The following is a 21,853-nucleotide window of genomic DNA, read 5'->3' on the forward strand; positions in this document are numbered from 1 at the left end:
AACTAATGTAATGATTTCTATCTGGGAAGAATTGCATCCAACACAACAGTTTGCATGACAGAACTGCATGATGCTGCAGGTGCATATACTTCATGCATGTTTTTTTTCTTTCATGAGTTGTTCATATACACGCTAACCCCATCAGCTCAAACTTGTCTGTTTTACCTGCTCCATCCGTCCACCTCCTCTCTGTTATTTTAGGTTGTGAGAATGCTGTCACTCCATGCCTGCAGCTTTTCCTCTCTTCATTGTCATGTTTGTGAACCGATAGATGGTGTTGTTTTGTGTTCAGTGCTGGAGTGCGGCCCTGGGCTTCCTGTTGAGATCTTCTTCATCACTTTAAGCGGTCGTCTGAGGATGTGTCTGCTTTCTTTATCATTCACTGCTCTCCATGGCTGGTATTTGTATTTGTATTTTTATTTTGCATGCCCTTTATTTAGCATTATGTTTTTATTTTTTATGACTTGTTAAGATGCTCAGGCTGACAATAACATTTCTATTGTATGTTATTGTGGATAATGGCCTGCTCGCCTGAGATTAACTTTTCATTTAACACTTCATGAACTCGCTTAACATATTCCTTTTACATTAAAATAACATCCATCGCTTCATCTAAAAATGCAAATATGATGGGTTTTCAAAAGAAATGTCCAAGTCGTATTTTACTCGAAAAAGACAAGAAAAAAAGAAATTATATTTTGCATTAAGAAAATGTCAATAATGCAAAAATCTTAATGATCACTTTCATGATAATTAAGCTAATTTCTTCTTATGTTCTTGTTATTGTGATATGATTTTTTTTTTGTTAATGCAGTATAAGAAGATCCAATTCTTAATATTGTAAGGCAATAATAGTAAAAAATTTCACTACAGCAGTGTGATGAAAAATACTGTGAAGCAAAAATCTTTGTTTCTGTAATGCGAAAAAAAAGAATTATTTTCAAACATTAATTAAAACATTTTTTTTTTTTACAATATATAAGCCTATATATACTGTCAAAAATGTCCAGGACGTATTTCACTGTGAAAAAAAAAAAAAATGTCCTGGACATTTTATTAGATTCATCTTGACATTTCTATTCGAGCTTCTTTTGAACATTTCAATTTTATTATGATGTATGCTTAACTAGCATTAAATCAACCTACACCCCTAGTAAAGACAACATATACCTCCAGTATGTCATCAACAAAGGCTTACTTTAAGTTTCCTCCCTCAATGTTTAACTTGTTATTTACACATCACATACAGAAATAGTGTATGCAGCATAGTGTCCAACAAAGGACACATTCTACTCCTCCATTGCTGTAGGGTGAGGCCAAACCTGCCGTTTGATTGCTCAGTTTCAGGTAGGAAGTGCGTAGAGGGACGTCACTGAGGAGTGATGCCTGTTGAAAGTGGAAACAGTGCAGCCGCCCGTCAAGTCAAACAGAAGCGCAAGTCGCACAGTCTCTCCATTAGGAGGACCAACAGCACCGAGCAGGACAGGCCAGGCATGCAGAGAGACATGCTGGAGGGACAGGTACGTTGTTTTTTCTCTTTGTTTCTGAAACTCGCATGAGCACGTATAGATCCCGGTTTGAAGTTCGTGTTTTTCATTTGATGAACTCTATTGTGTGAGCGACGAGCATGCTGTCATGCCCAGGTGAACAGTCAAGAATGACACAAAGCCAGTTCTGTGACATTGTTTGTAAAAAAAAAATGTTGACATTCAAAAAATCATGACAGCTGGGATATGGAAGTATCCGTGTAAACACGTGTCATGTTGTTTTTGAACAATTTGCTATTGTTTTAGAATTTAGTTGAATTTTAAAAAGAAAAATGTTTCAGGACATAATGTATTTTAGACGTATTCCATTTCCAGGAAGCCAAAGTTGATTGATTAACTAAATGTTATTATGGAAAAATAAAAAATGTAAATGAAAACATTTTTTTCTTAACCCCTTAACTGTCACCCCACTTTTTTTTTAAATAGGCATGCAGTTGCACTATCCAAACTTAAATTGTTGTAATTTATGAACACTTTGGAATACAGACATAAGGTTGGTCTCTTTTTAAAGAAGAAAATCAGCAGATTCTTTCAAATTTAAAAAAAAAATTAAAGTATCAAAAAGTTATGGTAGTTTAAATTTACTGTAAAGAAAATGCACTATATTAATTTAATTTTATTTTATATATAATAAATATTTGACATAACAGGTTTTACCCTAAAATTGGTATCAAATTAAAGCCTTATGTCTAAATAAGGTATGTTCCAAATTTGAAGTTGATATGAAAAAAATTGAGGTTCCTGTGAGATTTTATTTAGTGCGTTATACCACAAACAGCCACCGGGTGCCATCCAAACTCCATTGAATTTTTTTAATGCATTTTTCTGTCACAAATGTCTAGATTTCTCAGTCAATATTACTTCTATCACAAAATATGGAATCCTGAGACTCGGACCTTTCCAATGATATGTTTTTTTGTCAAAATTATAAAAAGGTTTGATTCTAAAAGACCGTAATGCGTTTTGTAATATGACACTTGACACCGCCTACTAAGGGGGAGGAGACCGCCAAAAGATCCCATTTCCATGGTAATGCAATGTCTGATTTCAAAATGGTTTTCACATGATGAATCTTGGGCTTCTAAGCTTTCAAATGATATATGATTTATGATGATTACTAAAAGATTTGATAGAGAAAAAGGACAACAAAAAAAAAAGAGCGCCAAGCATCCCACAGGTGGGACGGTGACAGTTTATATATATATATATATATATCTAAAAATAAAAAAATTATCAGGAATTCCAAAAGTAAAATAAAATGCATTGGTTTTCTCCAAAACTAAGTAATGAAATAAAATTAAAATGGCCATAAATTCATTTTAATTCTAGGTTTTCATTCTGGGTGTCTTATAAAGTTGGAAATGCCTACAACCCACTTACATAAAAAATGCAAAAATGCTACTAGTAGAAATATTATTTTTATTATTATTATCTTGACTGTTTCAGGAGACAGTGTATCAGACATGTTCAGTGTTGCAGGAAGCCAATGTTGATTGATTGATTAAGTGTTATTATGGAAACAACAAAGTATTTTTTTTTCTTAAAAAAAAAAACATAATAAGGAACAGCAAAAGTAAAATAAAATAAATAAAATTCAAATGACCACAAATTAATTAAAATGTAAAATTTTAATTCTAGGTGTATTATAACATTGGAAACAAAAAATGCTGCTAGATAACACTGAAAAACTAATTTCTGGCCCTGAAAATAAAAACAATAAACATATTTAAATGAATAAATTAATATAAAAATGTATTAAAGTTGACATCCCTAGAATACTGAAATCCAAAAGTAAAACTAACAAATAACAAAAAAACAAACTGAATTGAAAGACAAATTGTACATAAAATAGAAATAATAACACTGGATCAATGTCTTTATTGAGAGTGATTCTGGTTTGGAAGAATGGAAAGGAGTTTGAATACTGGTGTCATAAAAATTAAATGTCACATTCAAAGTCCATGTTATACCTGGTGAACAAATGACATGAGTTAAGTATTTCTGTCAATGAGTAGTTTTGTCATTGTTTGGTACTGTAACGTATCCCAGGAATTTACATCCTCTAACACACAACGTTTGTCCTAAACGAGTCTGTTATCGACGCACATTCCTTACACAAACAAAATGTTAAAATTAAAGTCTTAAAGGGGCCATATGATGTTGCTAAAAAGAGCATTATTTTGTGTATTTGGTGTAATGCAATGTTTTTACGTGGTTTAGGGTTCAAAAAACTACATTATTTTCCACATACTGTACATTATTGTTGCTCCTCTCTGCCCCGCCTTTCTGAAACGCATCGATTTTAACAAAGCTCATCGTTCTGAAAAGCGTGGTGTGCTTTGATTGGCCAGCTATCCAGTGCGTTGTGATTGGCCGAATACCTCAAGCGCATGACAGAGATGTTACACCCCTTACCATAGTTGGAAACACACAGCGTCTCCACGACATGGCGGCAGCGGCAATAATACTGCAGTGAGAATAAAAGTTATGCCTTCTTTCTTTGCATTATACATTTGGGCGGTGTTATGCAAATCTTCCCACAAAGTGACGTAGATTTGTTGGGGTGTGTTTAAATGAGGCGTTTTGGGAAGGCGTGGATGAGTCTTAACTTTTATAAAGAATATCTCTTTGGGTTTGAGACGTTCATCTTTGTGACTTTACAAATCTTATAAATGCACAAACTGCTTGTGACACTCCAAAGACAAAGGAAAACATGAAATCGCGTCATATGACCCCTTTAAGAGTAGTCTAACTCATGTCAGACTTGAGACATGATGCCATTTGGTCATCTGTTTTATTGATACTCCTTGGAAGGGGTCTATGGTTTGTACTCTTCTATGGTCCATAGCCTCATCCATTTTTAAAGAGCGGCCCACGCTGGGGTTCGATTGTTCTGTCTATTCCTCTGTAGGGTCATTTCTGATTGGCAGTCCCTACTGTAAACCGTTCACTGGATTTAGACTATACCGCCTTTCACCCTCTCAATGCTGTCATTATGTCCAGTTGCTATGGTGACCACAAGTTTTAGGATTGAGCAGGTTTATAAGAATAGACGACAAGCTGTTGTTTGATAATTGCCGCCTCTCTCTCTCTCTCTCTCTCTCTCTCTCTCTCTCTCTCTCACACATAAGTACATGTGGTACTGATAGAATGGAGAGCAGTTGACTTCACTTTTACACTGTTCTCATTGGTTTACTGTTGTCCTGGAGTAGTTAATATGGACATAGCTAGTCTAAACAACACAACAACAATGTTTGTTTGTGGATTGCTTTTCTTTGTGTAGTTTTAATCAGGCCGAAAGACTTTACTTGGAACTTCTTATCTTTGATAATGGAGGTAAGTTGATTTGGTAGATTAGTTATGTTTTTGAATAGAGATCTCTTTACTTTTTTACTTTTTCAGAGTTTGTTGTGATTATTTTCTGTCAATTATTTTCTATCCTTAATAATATTTGGTTGCTCTCTTTCTCAAAAATAAATTATGCATTTAGGACAGAAATGATCTGTACTGAGGCTTAAAAGCCTGTAGAACAGCAAGATATTTTACGCAAAGTTTAGGTTAACATTAACATAACCATTAAGTTTTTTTTTTAAAAAAGATTTTATAGCAGCATGATATTTAATATAAATGTTTAAATGTAAGGTTTCAGAGCAGCAAGACATTTTAAGTTTAAGAACAGCATGATATTTCATGCAAACTTTTAGAATTGTAGTATATTTTATCTTAAGATGTAAAGGTTCAAAGCAGCAAGATATTTTATGTAAAGCTTTAAAACAGCAAGATATTTTACGTAAACATATAGATGTAAAGTTTCAGAACAGCAAGATATTTTAAGTAAAGCTTTAGAACAGCAAGATATCTTACAAAAACATTTAGATGTTAAGTTTTAAAACGGCAAGATATTTTATGTAAAGCTTTAGAACTGATATTTTTTTATGTAAAAAAATAGAAAAAGAACATATTTTATGTAAACATTTAGATGTAAAGTTTCAGAACAGCAAGATATTTTAAGTAAAGCTTTAATACTGCAAGGTATTTTACGTAAAAATTTAGATGTTAAGTTTCAGAACAGCAAGATATTTTAAGTAAAGCTTTAATACAGCAAGGTATTTTACGTAAACATTTAGATGTTAAGTTTCAGAACAGCAAGATATTTTATGTAAAGCTTTAGAACAGATAGATATTTTACATATCATTTTAGATGTAATGTTTTACAACAGCAAGAAAATTTATATAGTTTATTAGTAGATTTCTGGTGTTTGTTATATTTTCTCTTAAAAATAAACTATTAGCAAGATCCCTTCAACATTTTTTGTGTTTTAGTAGTTTATTTTTATGTGTTAACATTATTTTTAAATAGTTAGAATGTACAAAGTAGAACAGTGCAAAGTCCTTATTTCTCATTTGTTGTAATTTAAGTTTGAAGGCGTTTTGATGATGCATTCTCTGAGTATGTGTAACATGGATTATTTGATTCAATATCTAGGACTCCAAGTTGCCGATGGCCTTAAGGAGTAACTTACTGGACCTGTTTGGACAGATTGAACGGGAGTTTGAAAATCTCTACATTGAAAACTTAGAATGTGAGTAGTACCAATTAGCTTCTAACATACTGTATTTAACATGCTTTTTTCATGTCTGGACTCTGTTTACATGACTTACTATATTTAATTTAATGATGACAACACAGTCCTTGCACATGAAGAACAACTGGTTTTAATTCAGCAGTCAACTTACGCTAAGTAAGTAGCATTCTCACAGCATTCTCAAGATCTGAATCCTTAATTGTTTTCGGTATTACAATTGATTTGTTTTAAATAATGAATGTATAATTTAAATTGTGAGTTGTCATGTAACAAGCAGATTAATGTACAGTCAGTATCGAGGTATAAGCTCCTTCAGGGTGACGTGGGTCCTCATCAAACTGTTGGGTTTATTTGAATGTACGTTATCCCTTACATAGTTTGTAAATGTGACACAATCAGTGATTTGCTCAGTTTATTAGCGACCGCCATATCATACGCTCTGCTCTTGTGCAGTGCGGAGAGAGATTGAATCTCTAAACGAACGTTTGGCTGGAGAAGGACAGACTGTTGATGGCGGCGATCTGAGCAAAGGAGCCCTGAAAACAAAAGGTACATGCAAAACAAAACTGACATTTAGCTTTTGGTTCATTTCTGCATTCATTATATCAGATCATTGAACAAGCTTTTGAATAAATAATGACATTGTTTTTTTTTGATGATTCAGAGGGAATAATTTGTTAACATTGTGCCTAAAGCTATGTCCTCACATGACATGATGATGTTTTAAGTGCAGTTTGCTATTGATTTATCAGTAGATCTGCATGGCCAGATGTTTGTGGACACCACCTTCTTTAATGAAGGGGTTGACTGTTTCAGCTACACCCATTTCTAACAACTATTGATTTATCAGTAGATCTGCATGGCCAGATGTTTGTGGACACCACCTTCTTTAATTAAGGGGTTGACTGTTTCAGCTACACCCATTTCTAACAGGAACATAAAATCATATCGCCATATAATCTCCTTAGACAAAAATGTACAGTAGAATGGGGCCCTTTTTTGTTTGAGCTTGACAATGCTCTTGTAAAAAAAAGTGAGGTCCATAAAAATGGTTTTTCTAGTCTGGTTTGGAAGAACTTGAAAACTTAAAACATTGAAACCTGGTGTGGATGAAATTGAAAACTTAAAACCTAACAGTGTTATGTATAATTGATCGTATTTTTCACTCATAATCTTGTAATTTCTTGTGCACAGCAAGTCACAGCACAAGTCAACTTTCCCAAAAGCTGAAGACGACATACAAGGCCTCCACTAGCAAGGTATGATTGTATCTATGGGGTTATTTGCTGACATTTCACTCCGTGTAAAACTCTGTTACTGTTTTTTAAGCTCAGAATATTTCTCTCAGAATCACTAATCTATATAAAAAAAATTAATATCTTAGTGCAAAGTCCTGTTCTTTGTAAAGAACTTTTGTTTTGAACTGTCCTTTTGTTTTGTGACAGTACAGACTTTGCTGCTTAACATATGTAGATACTGAATGAACAAGCTAGGGTTGTCACAATACCAAAATGTTACCAATATCAGTGAAATCTGACGATTAAAACCAATGAAGTTCAATTATTGGGACTCCTTTAAGTTTTCATAATTATTAAAGGGATAGTTCCACCCAAAAATGATCATTCTTTCATCGTTTACTGATCCTCATTACTCATTTTGGGTACTTAGACTTTCAAAGGAGGGACAGAAATCTCTCAAGTTTCATAAATATCTTAATTTGTGTTTCGAAATTAGCCAAAGTCAAATTGGGTTTGGAATTAAATGAGCAGTAAATGATGACCGCATCTTCATTTTTTGGTTAAACTATCTCTAAGAAATTGAATTAAAATAACGGCGTGTACCATAATGGCATGCAACTGGCATAGAAATTTTGTGGAGTTGACACTATTGATTAACTGGTAAAATAGTATCTTTTTAGTGTTGTTATTGACTTGTGACATCTCTAGAGCAAGCTGTTTTATGTGGATATGTAACCATAAGTTGTTTTGTCTCAGTGTTGCATTTTCGTAGTGCTGAGTTGTCTGCTCTGTTTGTTCAGATTCTTTCAATTATACAAACTACCTCCAGTTTCACATACACATTTCATGGAATTACATACCGATGATATGATCAGTAGGGGTGTAAAATGTGTCAGAGTTATGCCATGCATTGATCTGACATTGACAGTTCAATGCATCAGTTATGGAATTTCACAGTCTATTATATTATGATATGTAATACCCATTTTTTTTTTTTTTTACACATTCCTTTATTACCTAAAATTAATTTATTGACTTTTTAGTTTTCACCAAATCCAGATTCCAACACTTCTGACACATTTTTGATTATACTTCATTACATTTGTGTGATTTAATAATTGTGTATTGTACCAAAATATTTGAATTGTATGAATTCAAATATTCATGTAATTTAGTACAAAATCCTAATCAAGTTAAATACACTGCAAAAAAATGATTAACTAGTATCCATGTACACTGTTAGCAGCTTAGCAGCAGCTTATTTATTTATTTTTGCTGTGTAGCTACCATATTACATGTTCGCACCCCTAATTTTTAGTGTTCTTACCTAAAGAAACAAAGCTAGGCATTTAGACCGCTGATGTTTTCAAATGTCATAATTTCTCTCAACTTTCCACATCTCTCCATTACTGGACCCAAACACCTGTGCACTCTTAAATTTATAGAGCTCAATGGTGCTAATTCAAATTCAAATAGTCTTCTTAATGTTTTGGTCCTCATGGATTACGATTGTTCTTTTTTCTCGGTTTCACTGATGTAGCGCTCAAATTCTTTCCCGGGGAAAGTAGGTGGACCTCGCAACTTCAATGTGGGGAACTGGGAGTTATGGGGTGGAGACTCATGGGTAATTAACTCCTCAGTGTGCCAAAATGCATGAACTATCCAACAGTTGGGGGTCATAACCCAGAAGTGATGTGCTTTGTGACAAGCCATCAATCTGTGCTTATCTGGCTAACGCTGACACGAATTCAGCATTATACAACATTAACAAAGACGTTAAGACAGTGTTTTGCAAATATCAAGAATGAGTATTGCTTATGGACGTTTTTAACGGTTGGCTTGGAAACCTTTGATTGGCATTGATTTTCTTCTGCCTGCAAATCTTACCCCATTCAAGCAATTTGGCCAGAGGAAATGAAAATTTGAATAAGTTCATGATTCTCAAGAGCTCTATGGTGAAAGGCCAATCAGAGCATACTAGTTCTTCAACTGAGCAAACTCTAAACCAGTAAGAATATTGTGCGCAAAAAATATGCCATGGTCAAATATCTTGATGGTGAGCAGGGCCAGATGTGCAGGCTGGAAGAGAACCAGGACAGTTGACTAAATCTAACAATGATATTACCGTATTCTGGTTTAGAAGGGTTTAGAGACAGCTCAATTGGACGCTGAAATTAATCTTTCCCCTTTTTGTGGAATTTTTGTTTTAACAAACTCTGTTTAACTGTGTTTGTAAATAAGTTCTCTCTTTATAACATTAAAAAGTTGATCCCCCTGCTGAGTAGTTCTGTAATGTGGTATCCCTCACACAACCCTCCCCTTTAAAACACAAGATATGACAGAAGAGAAAAAACCAACAGCTCTTTCCCCGTCACCGTGAACATTAGCTGATGTTTCTCGTTTAGTCAGTGTTGAAAATGCTCTCTTGTTTTTAGGCTGTAAATAGTGTATTTTCCTTTTCTATATTAGGCCTATTGCATTTTGCTTTTTTAATGCCATAAATAGTATTGCAAATGTTGAATGTTCAATATTTTTTTTTGCTTAAAATTAGTAAAATTAGTCTTGATTTGATCAATAAAACTAAAATATATTTTTTAAATGAAAACCTTCCATGAATCAGTTGTATGGTTGAGCTGAGATCTATGGACAAGGATAAGAACAGGAAAATAAGTTATCTTAAGTAGCAATAATATTTCTTTTTACTACATGGTTATTACATGTTTATTCCATACTTGTTAATCATTTATAAAACGTAATACTTTTAGTGTTTTAAATAATAGTCTGTTAGAAAAAAAACAGTACTGTGTTTACATAGTTCAGAGAATATTTTAAACTTTACAGCAATGGACACTGGAACTACTTTTAGTGGGGTGTTTTTTTTGTAATAATATTGCGATTTGATGTTCTAAATATGTGCACTGCCATTCAAAAGCTTGGGATCAGTAAGACTTTTAATGTTTTTTAATGGAGGCTCTTATGCTCATCAAGGCTGTATTTATTTGATCAAATATACAAAAAACAGTAATATTGTGTTGGTTTCCTATTTTGATATACTTTTAAAGTATACTTTATTTCTGTGACGCAGCGCTGAGTTTTCAGCATCATTATTCCAGTCTTCAGTGTCACAAGATCCTTCAGAATTTTAATACGATGATTTATTATCAGTGTTGAAACTGTTGTGCTGCTTAATATTTTTTGGAACCTGTGATACGTTTTTCTTTGATTCTTTGATGAATACAAATAAAAAAACAGCATTTATTCAAATTAAAACTTCTTTACTATCACTTTTTTTCCATTTAACACATCCTTGCTGAATAAAAGTATTAATTTCTTAAATTCCTTGTTTTATTTATCAAAGAATCCTGAAAAAATGCTCACACAGGTCCCCAAAAAAAATTAAAGGGATAGTTCACCCAAAAATGAAAATTCTGTCATTAAGTACTCAACCCTCATGTCGTTCTAAACCCGTAAGACCTCTGTTCATCTTCGGAACACAAATTAAGGTATTTTTGATGAATTCTGAGAGCTCTCTGACCCTCCCATAGACAGCAATGTAATTTATACGATCAAGGTCCAGAAACGTAGCAAGGTGATCGGTAAAATAATCTGTGACATCGGGTTCAACCGTAATTTTACAAAGCTACGCAAATACTTTTTGTATGCAAAGAAAATAAAAATAACGACTTTATTCAACAATTCATCTCCTCCGCGTCTCCCTAGCTCATGAGAGTTCTCTGACCCTCCCATAGACAGCAATGTAATTTATACGATCAAGGTCCAGAAACGTAGCAAGGTGATCGGTAAAATAATCTGTGACATCGGGTTCAACCGTAATTTTACAAAGCTACGCAAATACTTTTTGTATGCAAAGAAAATAAAAATAACGACTTTATTCAACAATTCATCTCCTCCGCGTCTCCCTAGCTCAATTTTGGAGAGTATCCACTGAACATAAACAGCGTATGCTATTCTGTGTCAGCTGCGTCACGCGGATACGTTGTTTTCGTTCAAATCAAAGTGTAAACAACGTAGAAAACATATCAGCATGGCGCAGCAGATGACATAGAACAGCATACGTTGTTTACGTATGTGATACTCTCCAAAATGGCACCAGGGTGACGCGGAGGAGACGAATTGAATAAAGTCGTTATTTTTGTTTTCTTTGCATACAAAAAGTAATCTCGTAGCTTCGTAAAATTACGGTTGAACCCCTGATGTCACATGGATTATTTTACCGATCACCTTGCTACGTTTCTGGACCTTGATCGTGTTAATTACTAGTGCTGTGTTCGATACGACAATGTATCGTCACAGAAATCTGACGCTACAAGTATCGATACAGCTGTCCCTGTATCTATATTGCGGCACGTGTGCATCAGTGGACCGCACTTAATTTGAATACAAGAACGGAGTAGAAAAGTGCAACGTTTCTAAAAAAAATGATGAATAGAGCATAATATATAGGATACAACGAGGTTTAATCTGGCTGCAGAGGAACCGGGGTTGCCTGATATAAAGAGACGAAATCCCCAAAACAGAGCTTAAAGTAAAGTGTGTTACTTATCTTTGTCAACCTGGCAACCATGTGTAACGCGCTCTCTCTCCACTGTTTAAACGCGCTTACTTTCTGAAAACACCGGTTAGCTTGCAGTTTAGCAATCTCCACTTCAATATTCTATTATCAGAAAAGTGTAATTTATCAAGTGTTCATTTATGAGAGAGAGAGAGAGAGAGAGAGGCTGTGTATGTATGAATTACCACTGTTTTGCCGCGTTTCTCTATTAACAGTGAAGCTGTGGCTTTAATTGCTTTAGAAAAGACGATGTTACCAGCTCCTTGTTGAGAAAGATAATATAGCTTTTCAGCGATTAAGCTATTTTATTGATAAATTTGAGGGGCAGCACTAAAAAGTTTGTCTTAACGTGAAAAATAATGTCTGTGTGCGCGCGCGCAGCGTGATCTGTGTGTGTGACTAAACGTGTGTGCGTGAGGTACAGTGAAGACAGCGCATTAGTTTAGAACTCCTCTAATTTTTATTTGTATTCTTTAAACGTAGAGAGTGTGTTGATCTGTGCAATGATAACCTACCAGCAATGTTAAGATGATTTTAATATATTAGAATGAGTACATTACTATATACATTTATTAGAACGAGTACATTATTATTTATGGGCTTAAAAACAAGATGCAAACCATCAGAATATTGTACCTGGTGGGGAGTGCCCAATGTAAACATGAAACATATGCCATTACCTATAGGCTATTGTACTGTGGTACAGTTATGGAGGCCCTTCATAATGCAGAGGTCAACTGCCTGCTCTGCCAATAGTTAGCAACGGCCCTATGGTATGCAGTGTTTAATAAACAGCTGTTTTACTAAATTCTTCTGAGGTGAAATTCAGTGCAGTCCCGTATCGTGATGCGTATCGCATCGTGACTTTGCTGGTGATACACAGCCCTATTAATTACATTGCTGTCTATGGGAGGGTCAGAGAGCTCTCAGAATTCATCAGAAATATCTTAATTTGTGTTCTGAAGATGAACGGAGGTCTTACGGGTTTAGAACAAAATGAGTAATTAATGACAGAATTTTCATTTTTGGGTGAACTATCCTGAAGACTAGAGTAATGATGCTGAAAATTCAGCTTTGCTTCGTAGGAATAAATGATATTTTAAAGTATTTTAACATGGAAAACTGATATTTTAAATTGCAATAATATTTAACAAAATTGCAGTTTGTTTTCTGTATTGTTTTATCAAATAGATACAGCCTTGAAGAGCATAAGAAACATAAACAATCTTACTGATCCCAAACTTTTGAACGGCAGTGTAGTTCTAAGTGAAAGCCCTCTTGTGGATTTGGTTCCATGTAACTGAAGGATATTGTACGTGACAGTTCAAGGAATTTCATGATTGTCTTTGGATGTTTGATTGAACTCTACAGTGTGAGGAACGCGTTCAGTTATTTTATAATGTTGTTTTCTAATATTACAGAGCATTTTCACAGTGCTGAGATGAGGGCTCATTGTGCTTGCTGTGTTTGCTTTTACCTCTCAGCAGTGCTTAGTAGTGGTTAGGCTGCATATTCACATGCTTGCACACCTCCCTCAGTCCATTGCTTTGTAGAAGTCATTTGCTTCCTGTGATGCCAAAACTTTTATTAAAGTTAGGACAATGTACCTCAATACTTCTTTATTCTGAGTATTTGCTTTTACAGATGATGCTGGGGATGCACAGATATAGAAATGTTGGCCGATATGCCAATTTTCATGATATTATCTTATAATTGCCACTATTATAAATCTGTACTGTTTAACTTGGATCTTATTACTTTTTAAAAAAGAAAGTAAAAATGGGATTTAATTTAAGTTTTAAGTTAAATATAAGTTTTAGCCATATATTTTAGAATTTTAGTTTTATATACTGTTAAAGTTTTAGAAAATGACTTGCTTCACATTATAAAAACAAAACTAAAATACAACATGAAATGGTCACTGATATATTGTGCATCCCTAAATATTTTTTGTGAACTTCTGTTGGTGTCGTCTCTGTAGTTAGCAAGTAAAGATTACTGTACAGTATTTTTTTCACTTACCAGATCATATGTACAGTATTTTACAGTTTACAGTTGTGCAACTGTAAATTGTAAAAATGAACTATTTAATGTTTTCAGAGGGAGCAGTTGAATGTTAAGTCAAGTGTTGAACCTATTCAAATATCTAAATGCCAAATGACCTGCAAAATTTAAATTAGTGATATACTAATATACACTACTCTTTAAAATATATTTTTAATGAAAATCTTTTGAAATGCTGTAAATGTTTTTATGGTAATTTTTTTGATCAATTTAATGCATCCTTGTTAAATAAAAGTATTAATTTATTTCAAATACTTGCTGTTCTTTCTATTCATTTTCTATTCAAGAATCCTGGAAAAAGTATCATACTTTCCACAACAATATTAAGCAGCACAACTTTTCAAAATTGATAATCAGAAATGTTTCTTGAGGCGCAAATGAGAGTATTTTGAATGATTTCTGTTGAATCATGACAATGAATTACATATGCATATTAATAGGGCTGCCCCCTAATAGTCGACTAATCGTTAGTCGACCAGAAGAGGATTGGTCGACCAAAATTTTTAGACGCTTAGTCGCAGAAAAAAAAAAAAAATCCACATTGGCAAAGTCACGCAGATCGTTAACGGCTGGTCTATGGTAATACAGTGCATCCGGCAGGACATCCAAACACTCGCCTATCATTCATCCACCACAAATATGGCTTATCATCTGAAATATGTAAGTATTAGCAACTTTACATAGCCGCTCAATCTAATGTTAACCTAGAGAAATGTCCGCTATTCAAGTGTCTGTGTGGAAGCTGAACAGCAGCGCGCTCACTGCAGGACAGATGAAGGCGCCGGTGCGCTCACTTGCTCTTAAAATACTCCCTCATTTTTGGTCATACAGATAAGAGTAATACGTCTTACAAATCTGCAAAGACTCTACGTATATTTGTGTGCATTCACAATAACAACAAAACAAACTTTTGTAAAATAATGAAAGCAAACAGGATGCGCTTTCTGCCGTCTCGGTCTCTGTGAACTCGAGCGCGAAACTCTCTGTCAAATCTCTCTCAAATCTTTGCCTTACAGACATTAAAAATATATCTATAGAGAGTGAAATGTCTACTTTCAAATGAACCAATTCAAATGGAAAACAAATATTCTCAGATTATGTAATCCGTGTGAAACATGCATACAGACGCATCCACTACTGTGGAGATGACGAGGCAGTGTCAGTGTCTCCGACTTCATCTCTTAACCCGAAAACAAAGAAAGCACTAGTTTATCAGTGAATGATTAAAATGTTAATGCAGCCTACTTACTGTTTTTCCCTGACACATTCATAATCATAGCTTCTGCGGTGCGCTGTGGCAAGCTTTATGAGTGCGCTTGAGCGCTTATTAGGCTTTGTAGGCAATTAAAGGCTCATTATAATGATTTAAATGTTTTATTAATAAACGTGCGATTAGTCGACTAATGCTTAAAATGTCGACTACTAGTCGACCAGAAAAATCCTTAGTTGAGGGCAGCCCTACATATTAAAATAGAAAACAGTTATTGTAAATTGTTATAATGGTTCAGATTACTACTGTTTGACCTGTATTTTTAATCAAATAAATGCACCCTTGGTGAACTTCTTTTAAAAACATATTAAAGACCCTAAACTTTTAATAACTTTTAAAAATGTCTAACCTATTAAACTTTTAACATACATCCATATCAGTGGTAGTTTGCAGGAAAGGTTGTTACAGTGATATTACCAAAGATCCCTTCTGTAATGCACATTTTATGTTATATAAGATATTTCATTGACTATTAAATAAATATTGTGCACTTTTGTGAATGTGTCATTTACTGCCATTAAATTATATAGTAATACATATCTACTCTATGCATCGACACCATAACAGCCATTGGTCACCTTGCTCTCTTAGCTCAGCTTCTTTCCTTTTCCAGAGATGATCCATATATTTACATGCAAAGTTTTTACGATTTACCAACTATTTTGTCATTCATTTGTTTTTCAGTCATAAATTTGTCAGCTTTTATATATTTTAATGGTGTTTGAATGCTGTTCTTGTTTTATTGCTCATTATTGTTTGTTAGGGTGTTTTAATTTAATCGTTCTCATTTCAGAAGTATTGACTACGCTCTCCTTTCGTAGACCTTGATCTTGTTTGGGAGACTGTATGACTGAATGCAGTGTGTTCAGTTCATACAATCCAGCAGTGTAACCACATGACGTGTGTCATAAGTGTAGAGGTGTTACAGTCATGTATGGTTTGAGTATTGATTCCCCATGCTTCTGCGCTGCTTACTGTCGCTCTGTAGTTAGATCTGTGTGTGTGTGTGTGTGTGTGTGTGTGTGTGTGTGTGTGAACCTCTGACCCAATGCTCAGTCCCCTGTCTGCTCCTCAGATTGTGTCCAGTTTCAAAGCCACCACGTCTCGTGCAGTGTGTCAGCTGGTCAAGGAGTACGTGGGACACCGGGATGGGATATGGGACCTGGCTGTGACTCGGGTTCAGCCGCTGGTTTTAGGCACAGCTTCAGCCGGTAAATCTGCCACAACCACACTCACCTTACCCATTATTTTTAATTCAGTTGAGGTTTTTTTTTTTTGGTCCTGTCCAGAGATTAACCCTTGTATGTTTTATTGGCATTTTTGTCTTTCGTTTTTGTTTCTTTTTTCTTTAAGCAAAAAAAAAAAAAAATGTACTTTGTTAATATGCTTTCAGTCTTTTGGCAAGGCTTCAGAATTTTTGCTATTTTTACAAGTTACAATTTTTACTGTTTTCCGTCTGATAACACCATTTTCTCAGGTTTGGCCTTTGGAGCAAATGCTTGCTGTTTTTTTTTTTGTTGTTTCTGATAAAAAAAAGGCCAATTGAATTTGATTATTTTAATTGTGTGGGTGTATTGATATCAATATCAGAGTGTGGTTTGTATGTGTGTATTGAGATATTTGTGTGTGTGTGGTATTTTTCCTGACACTGTGCACTGCACAAAAATATGTTGCTAATCATTGATATATCCAAGATGCACTACCAGCCAAAAGTTTTTGAACAGTAAGATTTTTAATGTTTTATAAAGAAGTCTCTTCTGCTCACAAAGCCTGCATTTATTTGATCTAAAATACAGCAAAAGCAGTAATATTGTGAAATATTTTTACCATTTAAAATAACTGCTTTTAAAGAAATTATAGAAAGTAATACTTTTATTTAGCAAGAATGCTTTAAATTGATCAAAAGTGATGATAAAGACATTTATGATGCTATAAAAGATTTCTATTTCAGATAAATGCTGTTCCTATGAACTTTCTATTCATCAAAGACACCTGAAAAAAATCTACTCAGCTGTTTTCAACATAATAATAATAATAATAATAATATGTTTTTTTTTACCAGCAAATCAGAATATTAGAATGATTTCTGAAGGATCATGTGACTGGAGTAATGATGCTAAAAATCCAGCTTTGAAATCAAAGGAATAAATTACATTTGAAAATATATTCAAATTGAAACCAGTTATTTTAAATAGTAAAAACTATATCAAATTTGTACTGTTTTTTGCTGTACTTTGGATCAAATAAATGCAGGCTTGGTGAGCAGAAGATACTTCTTTTAAAATCATTAACAATCTTACTGTTCAAAAACTATATATATATATTTTACGTTTATTGGTACTTTAATTACCAAAAACATATTTTATTTTTGTAGTTGTCCCCACCTTTTTTTAAAATTTCTTTACATTTTACAAATTGCTGTGCTGATTGTCCTAAATAGTAAACTAACACTTCGATTCAAACTAGCTGGATTAATTTAGACAAATGCTTATTTAATCGTTATTGCTGATAAAAATCACACATTTTTAATTGTATTTAGATATGACTTAAATTTGAACAGTGCTGCTCATGTTGCAAAATGACACACTAATATACTGCTGTATACACTGCTGTTCAAAAGTCTGTCTTTATTTTCACTTTTTATGATCTGTTATGTTCATTCTGCTCTCCAAGGCTGAATTTATTTGTAAAAACAGTAATATTGTGAAATAATATTGTTTTCTATTTGAATAATTTAAAAATGTCATTTATTCCTGTGATGGTAAAGCTGACTTTTCAGAAGTCATTCTGTCATTCTTTATTCTTTAGATCACTGTTGCATGCTGTGGAGTATTGAGACTGGGAAGTGCCTGCTAAAATATGCCGGCCACGCTGGATCAGGTACCAAGCTCTTTTTACATTATGTGTGTGTGTGAATATTTGTGAACTTTCGTTTGGAGTTTGGTTTCTTCAGATTTGACATGCTCTGGGTTTGGTTAGTGTTAAGCATATTGCATTGTTTTTAATGCACATTTGTTATTTTGTATTCTTTCAGTCAACTCCATTAAGTTCCACCCCACAGAGCAGATGGCACTTACAGGTAAACAACAGCGCATTCAATGGGTTTTACATATTTCCATGTGAAACATAACTATATATATTTAATACAGATAAACCAAAAAAAAAAAAAGTATTACAGCCACCGTGTGAATGTTTTTTCAACCTCTAATTCGAGTAGAAACAATTAAATAATTTAAAATATTGCAAAAAAGTTAAAAAAAAATTGTCATATGTACAATTTAAATGGTTTTTATGCAACTCAGTTTTTATTTGTGTTGATTATTAAATAAATTTGATTAATTAATTGATTATTGAACACAATTGATTTTTAATTCTGGGTGCATCACTAATTTTGAGAATCATACACCTCAGGGACATTTATTATGAAAGCAAATAGAGTAATTTTCATTAAATAACAAATAATAACTAAGCATTATGGCACCGTCCAGTGGTTATAACCTTCTATTACACATTAAAGACTGCATGCATGTGAGCATCTGCTAATGCAGCAGTCACATCTCTTTGCTATGAAGCTGTTAATGATGATTAATTTATCCCGTGACTGAAGGCTATGTTGCCTTTTAATATTTATTTTTCCATAAGACTGAAAAATAGATATTTTTTCATATCTCTATTTGTATCTCTCCCCCCCTCCTGTCAGATGCTTTTAAATGTGATTTGATAGATGACTGTCCTTTTTTATATAATGCTCCATCTGTATTTGTTTTGTCTGTTTCCTGACAGCGTCCGGGGACCAGACGGCACACATCTGGCGTTACATGGTACAGCTGCCGCTTCCCCAGCCCCCAGCAGACATCAGTGTAAGTGTTAAAACACACACACACACACACACACACACACACACACACACCCTGAACAAAATGTTGCAAGTTTTTTTGCTTTCTTTTTTTTGCAATCCACTCAACTGCAGACCTTTAATCACATTCTTGTATACACACACACACACACACACACACACACCTTCACACACCCTTTTTTGTAATGATGCTCCTCCGAATCGATGTCTCTCATCCAGGTGACTTGCTAATGCAAAAAGTCAACATGAATATTGAAATCAATATAATGTATTTGCAATTTTTGTGCTAAATTTAAAAGTGTATGTTAAGAAAAAAAGTTTGTTTTAATATTGAAAACATAATAACTTGCTCTACTTCTGAAAATATCTATAACTATCCTACACTTTTTTTTCCCTACGCTGAATATTCTGCTTTACTGAGAAGTGTGCCACATTAAAGCTGCACTTTTTTGTGTTCAAAGTTGACAAAATTAATATAATAAGCAAGTACATCATAAATCCATTTTCCAAACTGTGCTTTTGGCTTATCCTAAATCACTACGGTACACCTATAATATGTTTTTATATTCGGACTATTTAGACTGGTTGGTGTAGGTACCGCTGCGGAGTAGCCAGTACCTGCGTGATTCGTCATAGACATAAACAGAGAGAATTAGCTCCGGCTACAATGTTCTCAGAAGACAAACGCAGTTCTGTTTATTAACCGCTAGAGCGCCAAAAGTTACGGACTGCAGCTTGAATGAATTTATTCAAGAATTGCCGTAATTATCGTCTTTTTTCCCCATTGCGTTCCCATCTTTGTGTACTTAAAGCTACAAGATGTAACTCTTTTTGAGAAAAAAAAAAAATAAAAATAATGAGTGCAAAACATACTTAATACTTTAACCAAATATATTCTGTTACACCTTTAATCTGTTTGGATTTTTAAGTTCAAGTTTTAGGATATTTGTGCCTTTTGCATTTTCCTTTTAATTTTAGGTTTTAGTAATTTTGTTTAGCATTTATTTTAGTAGTTATTGTTTTTTTTTCTTGCCAATTATGCTAGCAACATGCTAGTCACTTGCTAGTTATGCTCGCAACATGCTAGTCACTTGCTAGTCATGCTAGCAACATGCTAGTCACTTACTAAACATGCTAGTTACTTGGTAATCATGTTAGCAACATGCTAGTAAAGTGTTAATCATGCTAGAAACATGCTAGTGACATGCAAATAACTTGATAATCATGTTAGCAACATGCTAGTCACTTGCTAATCATGCTAGCGACATGCTAGTCACTTGCTAGTCATGCTAGCAACATGCTAGTAACATGCTAATCATGCTAGAAACAGGCTAGTCACTTGCTAATCATTCTTGCAACATGCTAGTCACTTGTTAATAATGCTAACAACATGCTAGTAACATGCTAATCATGCTAGAAACATGCTAGTGACATGCTAGTAACCTGTTAATCATGCTGTTTATATTGTAGTATAGTCTTATAGTAGTAAAATTCTTTATTCAGTTTTAGTTATTTTAGTACAAGTTAAACTACATTCGAATGAGAAATGTTGCTTTGGCAGCTAGCTGAAATGAAATATTTGATATATTTTATTTTATTTCAATTAATGTTCATTTTAGTAACAAACATGTTTTATAAGTAGCGCAAAGCTGAACATTTAATTTTGCAACAAATTAACAAAAAAAAAAAAAAGACCATGGATCGTACAAAATGGCAAACCTCCTGGGGCAATCACTGGTTGTAAAACAAAATAAATATTATTTATTGGCGCCGATAACCTCGTGGGCTGCGCATCTACATATAGCGCAGTTACACTTCAGGCGTCCCGTGTTCGAGTCCCGGCTCACGGACCTTTCCCGATCCATCCCCTCTCTCTCTCCAACTTCGCTTCCTGTCTAACTACTGTCCTATCAAATAAAGGCAAAACGGCAAAAATAAATCTTAAAAAAAAAAAAAAAAAATGTCCTGTATCCATGTGTATTCATTTGCACAGTGGAGCAGAGATGAAACATAACCAAAATTACGGCCTTTCGCAAGACGTATACAGTTTTATTTTTTAACTGCTATAGGCCAAAAGGCTCCGGTTTCCTCCCGCAGCCCAAAGACATGCAGGTTAGGTGAAACAGACTTGTGTATGGATTAACTGGTTCTCACCATGAATATAGCCATAGATGCTGGAATGGCGTTAAGAAGAAAATAAACGAACAAACAAGCTATAGGCCAAAAGTTACATAGTGTAGCTTTACAATGTTCAGTAAATGGCTGTAAACACATGATTCTATTTATCTATTCATTCATTTATTTATTTTGTTAAACTCTGAGTTAGCTTTCCATTCTTTTTGAACATTCTTTTATTTCATCACTCTTATTTCCTCTGTTATCCAGGCCTCGCTGGACGATGACGTGGACTTCTCTGATAAAGACGAGGCCGACGGCGAGGCAGATGGGCCCAGTGAATGCCCCACTATCCGTGTGGCCACCACGACCTTGAAGAGCCACCAGGGGGTGGTGATAGCAGCTGATTGGCTGGTGGGAGGAAAGCAGGTGGTCACTGCATCCTGGGATAGAGCCGCCAACCTCTATGATGTAGAAACCTCTGAGCTGGTGCACACCCTCACAGGTAAACCAGCCACTGCTCTTCTCCACTGCTGAACGGGTTGCTTTTGTGGCTTTGTTGGGTTCCTTTGCCAGGGTTTCAGGGTCAGATAGCTCAGTTTTA

At 34.4% G+C, this 21,853-nt stretch overlaps 1 protein-coding gene across 3 annotated transcripts in view; it reads left to right on the forward strand.

Moving 5' to 3' along the window:
- Positions 1-21,853, forward strand: part of wdr37 (WD repeat domain 37) — a 42,730-nt gene that overhangs the window by 1,185 nt on the left and 19,692 nt on the right. Inside the window, exons 2-12 of one of the 3 annotated variants that reach the window (XM_016484875.1) lie at positions 293-337; positions 388-398; positions 1,342-1,520; positions 6,034-6,130; positions 6,587-6,682; positions 7,328-7,392; positions 16,354-16,489; positions 18,087-18,158; positions 18,313-18,357; positions 19,062-19,138; positions 21,520-21,754. In XM_016484875.1, the coding sequence (XP_016340361.1) occupies positions 1,383-1,520; positions 6,034-6,130; positions 6,587-6,682; positions 7,328-7,392; positions 16,354-16,489; positions 18,087-18,158; positions 18,313-18,357; positions 19,062-19,138; positions 21,520-21,754 (961 nt within the window). In that variant the 5' untranslated portion in view covers positions 293-337; positions 388-398; positions 1,342-1,382. Of the gene's footprint in view, positions 1-292; positions 399-1,341; positions 1,521-6,033; positions 6,131-6,586; positions 6,683-7,327; positions 7,393-16,353; positions 16,490-18,086; positions 18,159-18,312; positions 18,358-19,061; positions 19,139-21,519; positions 21,755-21,853 lie in introns of all 3 variants that reach the window. The other 2 variants (XM_016484874.1, XM_016484876.1) reach the window with 2 other exon arrangements.

The sequence above is a fragment of the Sinocyclocheilus anshuiensis genome, unplaced genomic scaffold, assembly GCF_001515605.1.
Source record: "Sinocyclocheilus anshuiensis isolate Anshui unplaced genomic scaffold, SAMN03320099.WGS_v1.1 scaffold870, whole genome shotgun sequence".
Taxonomy (NCBI): domain Eukaryota; kingdom Metazoa; phylum Chordata; class Actinopteri; order Cypriniformes; family Cyprinidae; genus Sinocyclocheilus; species Sinocyclocheilus anshuiensis.